General features: G+C 48.2%; 1 protein-coding gene across 1 annotated transcript in view; it reads left to right on the top strand.

Annotated features, from left to right (window-relative positions):
* Window positions 1-16,355, top strand: part of LOC120834350 (titin) — a 164,468-nt gene that overhangs the window by 136,424 nt on the left and 11,689 nt on the right. Inside the window, 25 exon segments of the mRNA XM_078091003.1 lie at window positions 23-319; window positions 495-1,082; window positions 1,407-1,709; window positions 1,838-2,134; window positions 2,228-2,515; window positions 2,609-2,914; window positions 3,088-3,390; window positions 3,479-3,784; window positions 3,920-5,683; window positions 5,797-6,090; window positions 6,216-6,500; window positions 6,606-6,905; window positions 6,995-9,061; window positions 9,232-9,534; window positions 9,621-9,926; window positions 10,060-10,350; window positions 10,434-10,733; window positions 10,858-11,163; window positions 11,287-11,589; window positions 13,485-13,766; window positions 13,904-14,497; window positions 14,702-14,989; window positions 15,150-15,449; window positions 15,542-15,844; window positions 16,032-16,334. Of these exon segments, the coding sequence (XP_077947129.1) occupies window positions 23-319; window positions 495-1,082; window positions 1,407-1,709; window positions 1,838-2,134; window positions 2,228-2,515; window positions 2,609-2,914; window positions 3,088-3,390; window positions 3,479-3,784; window positions 3,920-5,683; window positions 5,797-6,090; window positions 6,216-6,500; window positions 6,606-6,905; window positions 6,995-9,061; window positions 9,232-9,534; window positions 9,621-9,926; window positions 10,060-10,350; window positions 10,434-10,733; window positions 10,858-11,163; window positions 11,287-11,589; window positions 13,485-13,766; window positions 13,904-14,497; window positions 14,702-14,989; window positions 15,150-15,449; window positions 15,542-15,844; window positions 16,032-16,334 (11,277 nt within the window).

Below are 16,355 nucleotides of genomic sequence, written 5' to 3'. Positions count from 1 at the left end.
AATGTCCCACTATCTTTTCCAGAGGTACCAAGTATACCAATGAAACTTGGAGTTGCAAATGTTACCAAGGACAGCGTTACAATTGCCTGGACAAGACCGGAATACGATGGCGGCAGCAGAGTCACCGGTTACCTCATTGATGCCCTGGAGAAGGGACAGACCAAGTGGGTGAAGTGTGCCACTGCGAAGACAATGAGCCACACCATTAAAAACCTGAGGGAGTGTGCAGAGTACTATTTCAGAGTCCGTGCCGAGAACCATGCGGGACTCAGTGAACCAAAGGAGATGATTGTACCAGTTATCGTCAAGGAAATACACGGTACTATCTTTTGACTTTTAGATAAGATTAATTATTTATGCCCCCAGAAAACAAGAATTTGTGCATAAAAGAAGATTGATTTATTTTCTTTCAAAGGCAATTTTGTATTGAACATGTATATGTATGGGTCTTAAAAGCAATGGAATTTCAACATTTCTGTTTTCTTCTTAAACAGAGGCTCCTGAATTTGACCTGAAGAATTACCCCAAGAACACAGTCTATGTGAGAGCGGGATCCAACCTTACCTTTGAGATTCCTCTTAATGCCAGGCCCATGGCTAAAGTCACTGTGTCCAGAAACAATGTTGTCATCAAGGGATCCAAGAGGCTGCTAACTGTAGTAACTCCAGACAGCCTAATCATAACTCTAAATGAGAGCATTGCAACTGACGCTGGCAAATATGAAGTCACTGCCTCTAATGACGGAGGTACCACCAAGATCTTCCTGATCTTTGTTGTGATGGACAGACCCGGACCTCCCATTGGTCCGATCGAGGTTGGTGAGGTCGGAGAAACCACAGTATGTCTGAAATGGGCGGTTCCAGAGTATGACGGTGGCAGTCCTGTTACCAACTACATTGTTCTCAAACGTGAAACCAGCACTCCCAACTGGGCAGAGGTGTCAACTAGCATTGCCAGAAGTTCAATCAAGGTGACTAAACTGACCAAGGGAGAGGAGTATCAGTTCAGGATCAAGGCTGAGAACCGTTTCGGTGTCAGTGACCACATTGACACTAAGCCAATCATGATCAAGCTTCCATACAGTGAGTAATAGTGTGTCTCTATGTGTGTTGTGGGGGGGTCTTACTCTTTTAATTATGAATTTCCTTTGACCGAGGATATAGATTTTCTTTCTGAATAGACATCAGCGTTGTCCATTAAGCCCTTAAAGCCCACTACATGACAAATTCTGCATAATTTCTTTTTTTTCAGTTTCTGTTTGTTTAAAAAAAAAAGTTCTGTTTGTTTCTTTTTTTTTGTTTCTGTTGTTTTTTCCCTATGTAAAGCATATTTGGGTATTTTAGAAATGTGCTATATAAAAGTTTATTGTAGTATAGTTTATTAAAGTATTATTATTATTATTGCAGCCATCCCGGGGCCTCCATCCACACCATGGCTCGACTTTGTATCCAGAGAGAGCTTCACGGTCTGCTGGAATGAGCCGGTCAATGATGGTGGAAACACTGTGATTGGATATCATCTCCAGATGAAGGAAAGGAGCAGCATCCTCTGGCAGAAAGTCAATAAGACACCAATCTCAGGAAACCAGTGGCGAGTCACAAACATCTGCCCAGGCCTCATCTATGAATTCAAGGTGGCAGCTGAAAATGCCGCCGGTATTGGAAAGTTGAGCAAGACCTCTGAAGAGGTTCTTGCTATTGATGCCTGTGGTAAGTGTTTTTAATTTAGATCTCAGTCTCCAGATTTATTGTGACCCATAGCATTAAATAATACAAAGGCTTCCACAACTAGACTGTTGTTTCATTAACATTGTATCGTTCACACTTGAATGTTGCAGAGCCTCCAGCAAATGTCCACATCTCAGAAGTTACCAAGAACTCGATCAAACTGGCCTGGCAGAGGCCTCCATACGACGGTGGCAGCAAGATTACCGGCTACAGTGTGGAGAGGAGGGAAGCATCCAGTGGCAGATGGGTGAAGGCCAACTTCACAAACATTATTGAGCTGGGCTTCAAGGTTTCTGGACTGAACCAGGACGAGACTTATGAGTTCAGGGTATACGCCAAGAATGCTGTCGGGTCCGTCAGCAACCCATCTCTCATCGCTGGCCCAGTCACTTGTGTTGACGCATGTGGTGTGTATTTGATTTAGATCTGAGTTTGCATCTCTTTTTTAGTTTCATGGATTCAAATATACATTACTTATTTCGATATCTCGTTTCCCACAGGTGCCCCTGTCATTGACCTTCCTCCAGAGTATCTGGACGTGGTTCAGTTCAAGGCAGGAGTTTCAGTCAAGCTCAGAGTTGGAATCATCGCCGAACCTTTGCCGACCATCGAGTGGCTCAAAGACGGAAAGGAGCTTGTGACATCTTCTCAACTGTCTGTTGAAAGCACCACTGACTCTTCTGCTGTGCTGATCAAGGATGCAGCTCGCTTTGACACCGGCTCATATGACATCAAGATCAAGAATGTTCTGGGCTCAGCATCTGCAACTATAAGGATTGAAATCCTAGGTATTTACAAATTCTTGCCTCACCTTTTAATATTTACATAATTCCGAACATAATTTTGGTCTACATTAATTCGTGTTCGTATATGACCCTTAGACAAACCCGGACCTCCTGCTGGCACCATTGTATTCAACTCCATCACAGAAGACAAGATAACTTTCAGCTGGCAGCCTGTGCCTGAGTCCGACCAGGGGGGTTTCAAGGTGACCCACTACATCGTTGAGAGGCGTGAAACCAGCAGAGTAGTCTGGTCGACAATTTCGGAGGAGCATGTGGAGACTTACGTCACTGCCAGCAAGCTGCTGCGTGGAAACGAGTATGTGTTCCGTGTGATGGCCGTTAATAAGTACGGAGTTGGAGAGCCACTGGTGTCGGAACCTGTCATCGCAAAGAACGCCTTCGGTGAGTTTTGGGCTCTAGGACGCTGTGGATTTCATTGTTAATGTCAGCTTTAGTTAGAGGAAGTCTTATGATTGATTGTCTTTAGCTTTCTGGTTCTTTGAATGTCTGCGTTAGCTAAATACGCTATTCTGCAGAACTATTTTTTTTAATGTGTTTGATGTACATTGCTATAGTAACTCCTGGACAGCCTCGTACTCCTGAGGTCAACACCATAACCAAGTCCACCATGGTGGTGGAATGGGACAAACCAGGTGTAGACGGAGGGAGCGATGTGATGGGCTACTACCTGGAGAGACGGGACAAGAAGAGCTTGCGCTGGATCCGAGTTTACAAAGACCCCGTCACTGGCATCAAACAGACCGTCTACCATCTAACAGAAGGAAACGAGTACCAATATCGCATCTGTGCCATTAACAAGGCCGGAGAGGGACCATTCTCCGATGCGTCAGACTACTACAAGGCTGCCGACCCAGTGGGTAAGTGGTCCAACATTCACAGATTTTCCATCATAAACGAGAGATTAATACGGTACACTTCCACTAAGCAAACAAATCCTGCTTACAGATCCACCAGATGAGCCTTGCAAGCTGAAGGTGATGGACTCCACCAAGACCTCCATCACCTTGGGCTGGTCCACGCCAGAATGGGATGGAGGCAGTGAGGTCACATGCTACATGGTGGAGAAGCTTGTAGAGGGAGAGACAGAATGGGCCATGGTTACCTCCAGGGGAGAGGTCAAGACCACAGAATACACAGTCCACGACCTAAAACCAAACGTCAACTACTTCTTCAGAGTCTCTGCTGTCAACTGTGCTGGCCATGGAGAGTCTCTGGCGATGATGGAGCCAACACAAGCCAAGGATATCCTGGGTAAATTAAGGATATATTTTGAAATTGAAATTGTGAAATGTGTTCAGTATGTGACATGTATGCCTGGTTTGTTTTTACATTGCTCAAATATAATAGTCCTTGTGTGACGATGGGTATTTTTCATGGTTTTCACAGAGGAGGCCCAGATCGACTCAGATGTGGCTATGAGAACACACTATATTGTGAAGGCTGGCAAGGATGTGGAGCTGTCGGTTCCTCTGAAGGGCAGACCTGCTCCCAGTGCTTCCTGGAGTAAGGGAGAAGAATGCATTGATCATGACCCCAAATATGAGTTCCACCACTCAGACACTGCTACGGTTCTTGTTATGCGTGAGGTGACCAAACTGGACACTGGAAAGTACACTGTGAAGATCGAGAATGGTGTCGGAGAGCCGAAGTTGCTAACCCTGCACGTGAAGGTTCAGGATACTCCAGCTCACTGCAGGAACCTGGTCCTTAAGGATGTGACCCGTGGGCTAGTCACTCTGTGCTGGGAGGCTCCACTTCTTGACGGCGGTGCTGAGATCACAAACTACATTGTTGAGAAGAGGGACTCCTCCAAGAGATCCTACTCTGCAGTGACAAGCAAATGCACGGACACCACATACACCATTGAAGACCTCTCAGAGAAGACATCCTTCTTCTTCCGCGTGTTGGCAGAGAATGAGAACGGTGTTGGAGATCCGTGTGAAACACTTGAGCCTGTGAAGGCAACAGAGACTCCAGGACCAGTCAAAGAGATTTCTATGAAGGATTCATCTAAGACCTCTGTCACTCTGCAGTGGCTTAAGCCTGACTACGATGGCGGCAGCATTATCTCTGACTATGTCATTGAGCAGAAGCTGAAGGATGGGGATTGGTCAATGGCAGGAACGAGCCGACAGTGTGAGTTTGAAGTCAAGAAACTCAAGGAGCACTCAGAAGTATTATTTAGAGTTGCTGCAAGGAATGAGAAGGGTAAGAGTGACTTTGTTGGGATTGGGCCTATCAAGGTTATTGACTACATCATCACACCTGAGGCAAACCTTGCAGAGTACCCAAGTGGCCGCCTCAATGTTCGTCTGGGTCACAATGTGCACATTGAGCTGCCATACGTAGGTAAACCCAAACCTTCTATCCTGTGGCTGAAGGACAACCTGCCTCTGAAGGAGAGCGACGTAATCCGCTTCAAAAAGACCGACAACAAAGCCACTCTAATGATCAAGAATGTAACCAAGGAGAACGAGGGTAAATACACTCTGACTCTTGACAATACAATCAGTAGGAAATCATTCCACATCCATGTCGTCACACTTGGACCTCCATCAAAGCCTGTTGGACCCATCCGCCTGGATGAAGTGAGAGCTGAGAGCATCATGATCTCCTGGGATGAACCCAACGACGACGGTGGTGGAGATATCTCCTGCTACGCCATAGAGAAACGTGATGCCACCCAGTCCAACTGGAAGATGGTCTGCTCAAGTGTGGAAGATACTCAGTTCAAGGTCCCCAACTTGATCAAGGGTGTCCAATACCAGTTTAGAGTTTGTGCTGAGAACAGATACGGAGTCAGCGACCCTCTCATCTCCCAGATGGTCATTGCCAAGCACCAGTTCAGTCCTCCAGGCCCCCCAGGCAAGCCCGTTGTGTACAACGTCACAAACGATGGCATGACCATCCAGTGGGAGCAGCCCATCTATGATGGTGGTACCCCCATCCAGGGCTTCCATGTGGAGAAGAGGGAGAAGAACAGCTTCATGTGGCAAAAGGTTAACACTGTGTTAATCAAAGAAACCAATTTCAGAATCTTGGAGCTTATAGAAGGTCTGGAGTACTACTTCAGAGTCTACGCACAGAATGATGCTGGCTTCAGTCGGATGAGTGATGAGAGCAAGCCAAACATGGCTGTCAGTCCTGTTGGTGAGTGGAGATTTTAATTTTATAAAAGCGAGAGTCCAATAAAGTATCGTAGCAAATTTAGTTTTGGACTAGAGTGAAAGCGCAAATGAAAATAATCATCCAATGTCCTGCAGATCCTCCTGGACAGCCCGACTACACGGATGTGACAAGTGACTCGGTCACACTGAAATGGGATGCTCCCAAACGCGATGGTGGTAGCAAGATCACCAGCTATAACCTTGAGAAACGGCAAGGACATGGACGCTGGTTCAAGGCCAACTTGACTGACGTGCACGACTGCCTTTACACCGTCACCGGGTTGGCAATGAACGAGCGCTACGAGTTCAGAGTGACCGCCCGCAATGCAATCGGGGTCGTCAGTCCTCCCTCCAACTCCTCTGGTTTGATTGTGGTTAGAAGTGAGAACGGTGAGTAAGAAGAACTTGGAGGATGAATATTAGCAGTTTAAATCTATTCTTTTGTCATTTGTCTTTGAGGAGGCAAGTTAAAGGCAAAATGCTGTACTTATCCATTCCCTTATCCTTTAAACTAGCTTCTCCAAACATTGAGTTTGGACCGGAGTACTTTGAGGGTCTGACAGTGAAAGCAGGAGACAACATCCGGCTGAAGGTGACCATCACCGGACGCCCCGTTCCCAAGGTTGTTTGGTTTAGAGATGGTGTGGAGGTCACCAAGAAGATGATGGACATCATCAACGTAGCTGGATCCAGCACCCTGTTTGTGAGGGACGCCGATCGTACACACAGTGGCCACTACACTGTGGAGGCTACTAATGGATCAGGAAGCAGGAAGGAGGGCATCCTTGTCCAAGTCCAAGGTACGCAGTTTTGACGTACTTACGCTTTATAACGCAGTGAAGTTGTACACCACTTTTTTATTTATTCATGTTATAACTTCAACCTCACACTCCCGTGTGATGCAGACACACCTGGGGAGTCGGTGGGACCCATAACTTTCAGCAACATTTCAGAAGGTAAATGCACTCTGACTTGGAACCCACCGGACAACGACGGCTGCTCAGAGATCACGCATTACATCATTGAGAAGCGTGAGACCGCCAAGATTTCTTGGTCTCTGGTGTCCGACGAATGTGCAGAGTGCACTTTCAATGTAACTAAGCTCATCAAGACCAATGAGTACCAGTTCAGGACTTCGGCTGTTAACAAGTTTGGAGTTGGTAGACCTTTGGAGTCCAGCCCCATCATTGCACAGATGCAATACAGTAAGTGGAAAGTTTTCTTTTTATATCCATTTTCTAGTTTTCTATATTTCGCAAATAATTTACCAATCTAACAAAATGTTTTCCTTCAGCTACTCCAGATGCTCCCGGCACTCCTGACGCCACTGAGACAACAGGAGAGAGCATCACACTGTTGTGGACTCCTCCAACATGTGACGGAGGAAACCCTATTCAGCATTACATCCTGGAGAAACGGGAAAAGAAGACTGTCAGATTCTATAAGGTGACAACCAAGAAGCCCGTCGTTGAATGTGCTCACAAAGTGCTTCACCTAACGGAGGACATGGAATACGAGTTCCGTGTCATGGCCGTAAATGACGCTGGTGTCGGAGCTCCAAGCAGCATCTCTATGCCCATCAAGGCTGCTGAGCCAAAGGACATTCCTTGTGCTCCATCTGTGGTCTGCGTGTCTGACTCCACCAACACTTCCATCAGCCTGGAATGGTCCAGGCCCGCAGATGACGGAGGCATGGTGGTCATGGGCTACATCGTTGAAATGTTGAAGGGAGAAGAAACTGAATGGAAGAGAGTAAACGAGGAGCTGGTGGCAGAAACAAATTACACGGTGACTGGTCTACAGACGGGAGCCGAGTACATGTTACGCATTGCAGCTGTAAATCATGTGGGCAGAGGCGATGCCACAGAGATTCCAGAGCCCGCTCGGGCTGCGGACAGACTAACACCACCACAGGTGGATCTGGACGCCACCTTCAAGCAGACACACATTGTCAAGCCTGGAGGCTCGGTTTGCTTGGGCATCCACTTCAGAGGAAAGCCAGTTCCCAATGCCACATGGGTAAAGGAAGAAGGCGAGCTGGGTGTCAAGTCAGAGGTCAACACTACAGATGGCTACAGTTCATTAATGATTGAAAACTGTTCAAGAAATGATACAGGCAAATACACTGTTAACCTTGAGAACGCTGGTGGGAGCAAGGCCGTTACATTCACAGTAAAAGTCCTGGACAGTCCTGGACCTCCACACGCTGTTGCCTTAAAGGAGGTGTCCAGAGGCTCGGTCACACTTATCTGGGAGCCTCCTCTCAATGATGGTGGAGCACGAATCCATCACTATATTGTTGAGAGGCGTGAGGCCAGCCGTCGCACATGGCTGCAGTCTGGTGGAAAATGCAAGCAGCAGTTCCTGAAGATACAGGACCTGCTGGAGGGAGTGCCATACTTCTTCAGGGTCTCGGCCGAGAACCAGAATGGCATGGGTGAAGCGTTTGAGCTCACTGAGCCCGTCATTGCCACTGCAGAGCCAGCATCGCCAAAGAGATTGGACATCCTGGACACGACAGACAACTCTGTGTCACTGGGCTGGCTGAAACCTGAGCACGACGGTGGGAGCCGCATCCAGTGCTACATCATCGAGGCCAAGGCAAAGGGTACAGACAAATGGGTAGTGGTTGCAAACACCAGTAATCTCACCTATGTGGTTGAAAAGCTCAACAAAGGCAACGAGTACGACTTTCGTGTGAAGGCCAAAAATGAATCGGGTTCCAGCACACCCAGGGAAACTCTGGCTCCAGTGATGGTCAAAGAGCCTCATATTGAGCCTGCTGCTGACCTCAGTGAGATCCCCAACCAGCTTGTCACATGTTGTTCTGGCAGAACCTTCATTATTGATGTTCCCATTAGTGGTAGACCTGCTCCTAAGGTCTCCTGGAAGCTGGAAGAGATGAGGCTAAAGAACTCAGACAGAGTCTCCCTCCAAACAACAAAGGACAGAACCAGTATCTCAGTTAAGGAGGCCATGAGAGGAGATGGTGGTAAATATTACCTGACTCTGGAGAACGTGGCAGGAACCAGGACCTTCACTATTGAAGTTAATGTCACTGGCAGACCCAGTCCTCCAACCGGACCCATCGAAATCTCATCCATTACATCCGAGTCCTGCGTGATTGACTGGCAACCACCAGAGGATGACGGTGGCACTGAAATCACCAACTACATCGTGGAAAAGCGTGAGTCTGGCTCCACTGCCTGGCAGCTGATCAACTCCAGCGTGAAGAGCACATCTCTCAATGTCAGTCACTTGACCAAGTACATGCAGTACACATTCAGGGTCTCTGCTGAGAATAGATTCGGTGTGAGCAAGCACACCGAGTCGGAGACTATTGTTGCAGAGCATCCTTTCAGTAAGTACTACTTCCCAAACCTTTTAAGAAAATTGACTTTTGTTTTATATAATAGATGCAGATTTTAAGCTTTTCTCAGACTGTCAATATCTGTAAAAAGTATTTCACTGAATCAGGCTGACATTAAAAGGGACTGTGACAATTTCACAAATTGTCAAATTTCATTACAGCACCTCCTGGACCTCCTACAAGGCCTTCGGTCTTCAATGCCACTTCCAACACAATGACCCTAAAATGGGAGGAGCCCTACCATGATGGCGGAAGCAAGGTGACAGGCTACTGGATCGAGAAGAAGGAAAGGAATAATATCCTGTGGGTGAGGGAGAACAAGATCCCTTGTTTCGAGTGCTACTGCAACATGGAAGGCCTTGTTGAAGGCCTAGAGTACCAGTTCAGGGTTTACGCCATGAACAGTGCCGGGCTAAGCAAAGCCAGCGAGGCCTCCAAGGGAGCAATTGCTCAAAACCCAGTTGGTGAGTATTTACAGTTTAGGATAACACTATCCAGAGGTGTTTTAGATATTACTCCATAAATCTGACATGTTTGATCTGTTTTTTAGATTCACCAAGTAAGCCAGAAGTCACAAATGTCACAAGAACCACTGTGTCCCTCAAATGGTCGGCTCCACTGAACGACGGTGGTAGTCCGATTGCAGGCTACATCATTGAGCGTAAGCCGTACACATTGACCGGTGAAGGCCGCTGGCTCAAGTGCAACTACACAAATGTGATGGACACTTTCTACACGGTTACCGCCCTGGGAGAAGGAGAGCCCTATGAGTTCAGAGTCATCGCCAAGAATGTCAACCAGGTATTCAGCATCCCCTCAGAGTCCACCGGCTCTGTGCAGTGCAAGACCGACTTTGGTAAGATTCACCACTTGAATTACTTACCAAACAATAACATTGAAGTCTAGTCTGTCCGGCTGAGTTAGCGTGATCAACACCTTAAGGCTTAAGACATAGAATTAATTCAATTGTGCCTTTTTCCACCCAATAGAGCCTCCAAAGGCCCAGCTGGACAGCAAACTCCTGACTGAGACCGTCCAGGTCAGAGCCGGTTCAGACCTGGTTCTGGATGCGGCAGTGGGAGGCAGACCGGACCCCAAGGCTTCCTGGTCGAAGGGCACCAGGGATCTGGAGTTGTGTGAAAAGTACAACCTGCAGTACACAGCCACCAAGGCCATGGCCATCATCAAGTTCTGTGACAGAGATGACACCGGAAAGTACATCCTCACCGTCCGTAACGTTAGCGGAACGAAGACTGCTGAGGTCAACGTCAAAGTGCTTGGTAAGAGAGATCGCTTGCAATATACTTTAAGTATTAGTTTGCAGTAGTTATCTGAAGAGTCTCAAAAATATCTGTTTTTCCAGACACCCCCGGCGTTTGTGAAGGTTGCATTGAGATCAGCAAGATCACAGAGGAGTCGTGTGTACTGAGCTGGAAGCCTCCTCTCGAGGACGGCGGCGACGAGATCTCCCACTTCATTGTTGAGAGGAGAGACACCAACAGACTCAACTGGGTCATCATGCACGCTGAGTGCAAAGAGCCGACATGCAACATCACGGGCCTGTTCAAGAACACAGAGTACCTGTTCAGGGTCCGGGGAGTAAACAAATACGGAGCCGGAGTCCACTTGCAGTCGGAGCCTATGGTCGCCAGAAACACTTTCAGTGAGTGATTATTGTTGATAATATTTCCAAAATCTAAAAGTAATATACCAATGGACTTAAAGATAAAAGAGTGAATTAAATACTCATATTGTCCAACACTTGAAACCCCTTTCCCCTCCCCCAGCTGTGCCAACCCCTCCTGGTTCTCCAGAGATCCTGGTGTCAGGAGAAGACTTTGCCACCATTGAGTGGCTGAAGCCAGAGAGTGATGGCGGCAGCCCACTCGTCCACTACCTTGTGGAGAGGCGCGAGAGAAAGAGTGCCCGCTGGGTAAAGGTGAACAGGGATGGGGCTTTCCTAGACACCACGCTGAAGGTGTCGGGTTTGACCGAAGGCAACATCTACCAGTTCAGAGTGACGGCCATCAACAAGGCCGGAGAGAGCGAACCCAGCGAGGTCTCTCTGTACGTTGTTTGCAGAGAGCCAACATGTAAGTGAGATCTTTATAGGTCTTTTGTCACATGACTAATAGGTAAAAACGTCTACGAACAAGGTAGAGCCTTATAAACATACCAGACCTATTAATCCTGATTCCTGTATACTCTCCTTTCAGGCACCCCTGCTCCTCCTTCCATCCCTCGTATCACCGACACTCACGCCGACAGCATCAGCCTAGCCTGGTCCCGCCCCGTGGACGACGGAGGAGCTGATGTGATGGGCTACATCCTGGAGATGCAGGAGGCCGGAGCTGAGGAGTGGAAGAAGGCCCACGAAAAGACGCTACGTGCTGCAGAGCACGTAGTGACTGGACTTTCAGAGGGCAAGAAGTACTGCTTCAGAGTGGCCGGCTTCAACATCAACGGCACAGGAGACTTCAGTGAACCATGCGCTGAAACTGAGCCAGTAGAGAGAATCGGTAAGGAAACTGGAAAAACAAACATCTGATACATTGATAGAGAGGAATGAGATAGAAAATATGTACCTTCATGAATCAGGAAACATTTATTGCCATAATATGTCAGACATACAAGGAATTTGACTTGGTGGTTAGTGCATAACAGCAGACGACGACAAGACAACAGTGCAAGAGGAATAAAATAAAATATAATGCTAGGGGTTAGTAATATAAGGCTATGGATTAGTTTAAAAATAAACGAATAAAAGCTAAAAGTTAAAAATGTTAATAAATAAAGTGCACCAGCGAACAGAAAGTGATAAGTGAAAGTGACGTGTGCAGTGTGAAAGAAAGTGTCCGTTGGAATGTTGGAATGTCGTGTGGCGGGAGGTCTTAGTCCTGATGGACCTCATCCTCCTGCCAGATGGAAGGGGCACAAACAGTTTTTGTCCGAGGTGAGAAGGGTTGGCTACGATCTCTTTAGCTCGCTTAAGGGTCCTGGAAGCGAACAAGTGCTGCAGGGACGGCAGATTGCAGCCCATCCTCTCTGTAGAGCGGATGACACGCTGCAGCCTGCCCTTGGATGTGGCTGCAGCGTACCAGACGGTGATGGAGGAGCAGAGGATGGACTCCATGATGGCCGTGTAGAAGTGGACCATCATCGTCTTTGGCAAGTTGAAATTCTCCCACTGCCTCCAGAAGAACAACCTCTGCTGAGCCTTCTTGGAGCGGATGTTCTGGGTGATGATGGAGCCCAGGAAACGGAAGGAATCCACAGTGGTGACTGGGGAGTCACACAGGGTAATGGGGGAAGGTGGGACTCTGTTCTTCCTGAAATCCACAACCATCTCCACCGTCTTTAGAGCGTTGAGCTCCAGGTTGTTCTGACTGCACCATGACACCAGATGGGCAGACTCATCCCCACCAGAGATCAGTCCAATGAGGGTGGTGTCATCCACAAACTTCAGGAGCTTGACGGACTGGTGACTGGAGGTGCAGCTGTTGGTGTACAGAGTGAAGAGCAGAGGGGAAAGAACGCAGCCTTGGGGGGAACCGGTGCTGATGGTCCGGGAGGCTGAGACATGTTTCCCCAGCTTCACGTGCTGCTTCCTATCGGACAGGAAGTCTGTGATCCACTTGCAGGTGGAGTCGGGCAGTGTAGTTTGTCCTGCAGCAGAGACGGGATGATGGTGTTGAAGGCAGACCTGAATTCCACAAACAGGATCCTGGCGTAGGTTCCTGGGGAGTCCAGATGATGGAGGATGTAGTGGAGGGCCATGTTAACTGCATCATCTACAGACCTGTTGGCTCTGCAGGCGAACTGCAGGGGGTCTGGGAGGGGGTCAGTGGGGGTCTTCGGGTGGGACAGGACTAACCACTCAAAAGACTTCATGACTACAGAGGTCAGGGCGACGGAACAGGGATGATGGTGGAGGCCTTGAAGCAGGCTTGTACGTAGCATGTCTCCAAGGGGCTGTTGAAGATGACAGTGAACACCGGAGACAGCTGGTCAGCACAATGCTTCAGGGTGCGGGGAGAGACGGAGTCCGGGCCGGCTGCCTTACAGGGTTTTTGTCTTTCAAAGAGCCGGTTAACATCTCTCTCCAGAATAGAGAGGGTTGTTGCTGGTGAGGCGGGGGGCGAAGGTGATACAGAAGCATGAGCCCCTGATGGGCTGGTGGAGGGGGGGCTGGGGCAGGTTGGTGGAGCTGTGGGGATGGAGTCAGGACATTGTCTATGCAAATCTGCAGTAGAACTCTTTCTGCCAGGCGGAAGTCATTCATTCATAATACTGCTAAAAAGCTAACATGTACACTAGGTTTACTATTTTCAATAAATTGAACATACGTATTTCATTGTTTGTTAGCATTTACTATGGAAAACATTGAAAATAACATATTAATTATTTCCCCCAGAAATTCCTGACTTCGAGCTCCATGATGACCTGAAGAAGACCATCTGCCTACGCGCTGGTGGATCCCTCCGCCTGTTCGTGAATGTTAGCGGTCGTCCCGTTCCCGCCATCACTTGGAGCAAACCAGGTGCTGACCTCCACAACAGAGGCTTCATCGACATCACAACCGGATCTACCACACTCATCATCGATAGGGTCCACCGCTACGACGCCGGCAAGTACACATTGGTGGCGGAGAATTCTGCCGGGAAACAGGAAGTCAACATTCTGGTGAAGGTCTATGGTAAGTCAATGGATTGAATTCATACATACATACATGGGGGCTTCGATTTTAAGACTTGTTCTAGAACATTAAGATATAATCTGACACAGGAGCTTTTGGAAGTGTTATATATTGACAAAGTATTATTTCATTGTTAGATACTCCTGGACCAACTGGAACAATTAAGATTAAGGAGCTTACCAAAGAGTCTGCAACCATTTCTTGGGAAGCCCCAACTGTTGATGGCGGTGCTCCTGTTAACAACTACATCATTGAAAGGCGTGAGGCCTCCATGAGGGCCTACAAGACAGTCACCTCCAAGTGCAGTAAGACCTCTTACAAGATCGACGGCCTCATGGAGGGCATGCTGTACTACTTCCGGGTCCTCCCAGAGAACATCTATGGCATCGGTGAGCCGTGCGAGACTCCCGACGTCATCCTGGTGTGTGAGGTGCCTCTGCCGCCACGCAAACTGGAGATGATGGACGTCACCAAGAGCACCGTAACCCTGGGCTGGGAAAAGCCCGAGCACGATGGCGGCAGCAGACTGACGGGCTATGCCATCGAGGCCAGCAAGTTTGGCACCGACAAGTGGATGAAGGTGGCCACACTGAAGACCACTGACTTTGAACACACCATCGAGAAGCTGAACGAGGGCGAGCAGTACTTGTTTAAAATCAAAGCAATCAACAGTAGAGGAGCCAGCGAGCCCAAAGAGCTGGTTACTGCCATCACTGTACAAGAACAGAGAGGTAACAGTTAAACACAGCCTGTTTCAAGCAGAAACATTTTGTAAAAACATTGCCCTCTTTTTAATCAAGCTGATGTGAAAGAGGAAGAGAGCAAAATGCACGCTTATCAAGGAAACCGGGAAGCTGCTACTTTGGTCTGCAGATATACAACAACAAGTACAATGTAAACTAATAGTTCAATTTCTATCTCCTTTTCTTCTCCAGTAATGCCCATGGTGGACTTCTCCAGTATTCCTCAAAAGGTTGTCAAGGTTGTGGCCGGCAAGACTCTGGAGTTGGACTTGCCTCTCGTTGGCAGGCCTCCTCCAGTCTGCTCCTGGTACTTCAGAGATAACAAGATGAAAAACACAGATCGCGTCAAGATCAAGAGCACCGGCAAGTTCTCCAAGCTAACCGTGTCTGAAACCACCATCGACGACTCTGGTGACTACTCGCTGGAGGTGAAGAATGTTGTGGGTGTCATTACCGAGGTCATCAAGATCATCATCCTCTGTAAGGAACTATCCATCTTTTGTTTCTTAGTTTCATAAAAAATTGCTGATGCTCATCAATGCTGCTGCTTCCAATAAAGTCATTTCTAAATGTACAACATTAAGGTTTCAGGCCACCACATCGGCTATAACAATCACTCCTGTAAATCCCCTTTTACCAGCTAAACCTGATGAACCAACCGGACCGTTCAGGATTGATGAAATCGACGCAACCACCGTCAGCTGCAGCTGGGATCCTCCAGCCAGAGATGGCGGAGCTCCCATCAGTGGCTACACAGTAGAGCAGCGTGATGCTCACAGACCCGGCTGGGTGCCTGTCTGCGATTCTGTCAGCCGACCCACCTTCAAGTTTGAGAAACTGATTGAGGGAGATGAGTACGTCTTCCGTGCAGCTGCCATGAATCGCTATGGCACTGGAGAATTCCTTCAATCTGAGATCATCACCTGCAAGAGCTTGAAGAGTAAGACTTTTAAAAAGGTTACAGAATTATTATAATAGACACCGTGTCAACAGAGGTATGGTAACATGTTTCTCTTTCTCCTCCCCCGGCAGATGTTCCCGGACCTCCCGGCCGTCCAACCATCTTCGATGTTTCTCGTGACGGCATGACCGTGGCCTGGAACCCGCCAGAAGAAGGCGGTGGTCTTGAGGTTTCTGGATACATTATTGAGCGCAAAGAAGTCCGGTCAGACAGATGGGTGCGTGCCAACAAGAATCCCATCACTATGACCAGATACAGGTCAACAGAGCTCATCGAGGGCCTGGAGTATGAACACAGAATCATTGCCATCAATGTTAGAGGACACAGCAAACCAAGTCTGGTCTCCAAACCAGCAGTGGCAACAGATCCCATCGGTAAGACAAACGTTTCAAAGACAACCTAGTTACATTTGAACCGCTTGTTAAGCAAAACGCACCGGGACTCTATGAGTGCCCGCTCGGTCAGCTCAGCCCCCCCACCTCCCTTGTCGACCGTAGCGAGACACAGACTCACTACATCTTTTGTGAAAGTGAAACTGACATGCTCCTCTTCCCCGCTCAGATCCACCTGGCTGTCCTCAGAACCCGAGGATCACAGATACCACCAAGTCTTCTGTGTCACTGGCATGGAGTCCTCCAGATGATGAGGGAGATGCCCGGCTGGATGGTTACCTGATTGAGATGCAGAAGGTGGGAACCATACCTTGGATCAAGTGCAACACCACGCCATCTTTAATCTGCGAGTACACATTGACCAAAATGCCACAAGGAGAGGAGTTCAAATTCCGTGTGATGGCTTGTAATGCCGGCGGCTCCGGAGAACCTGCTGAAGTTCCTGGAACTGTGTCTGTGACTGAGATGCTTGGTAAGAATTTAGGTTACATTA

The sequence above is a fragment of the Gasterosteus aculeatus genome, chromosome 16, assembly GCF_964276395.1.
Source record: "Gasterosteus aculeatus chromosome 16, fGasAcu3.hap1.1, whole genome shotgun sequence".
Taxonomy (NCBI): Eukaryota; Metazoa; Chordata; class Actinopteri; order Perciformes; family Gasterosteidae; genus Gasterosteus; species Gasterosteus aculeatus.
Note: the sequence above shows the minus strand (reverse complement) of the source record. Positions and strands in the feature narration are given on the sequence as shown.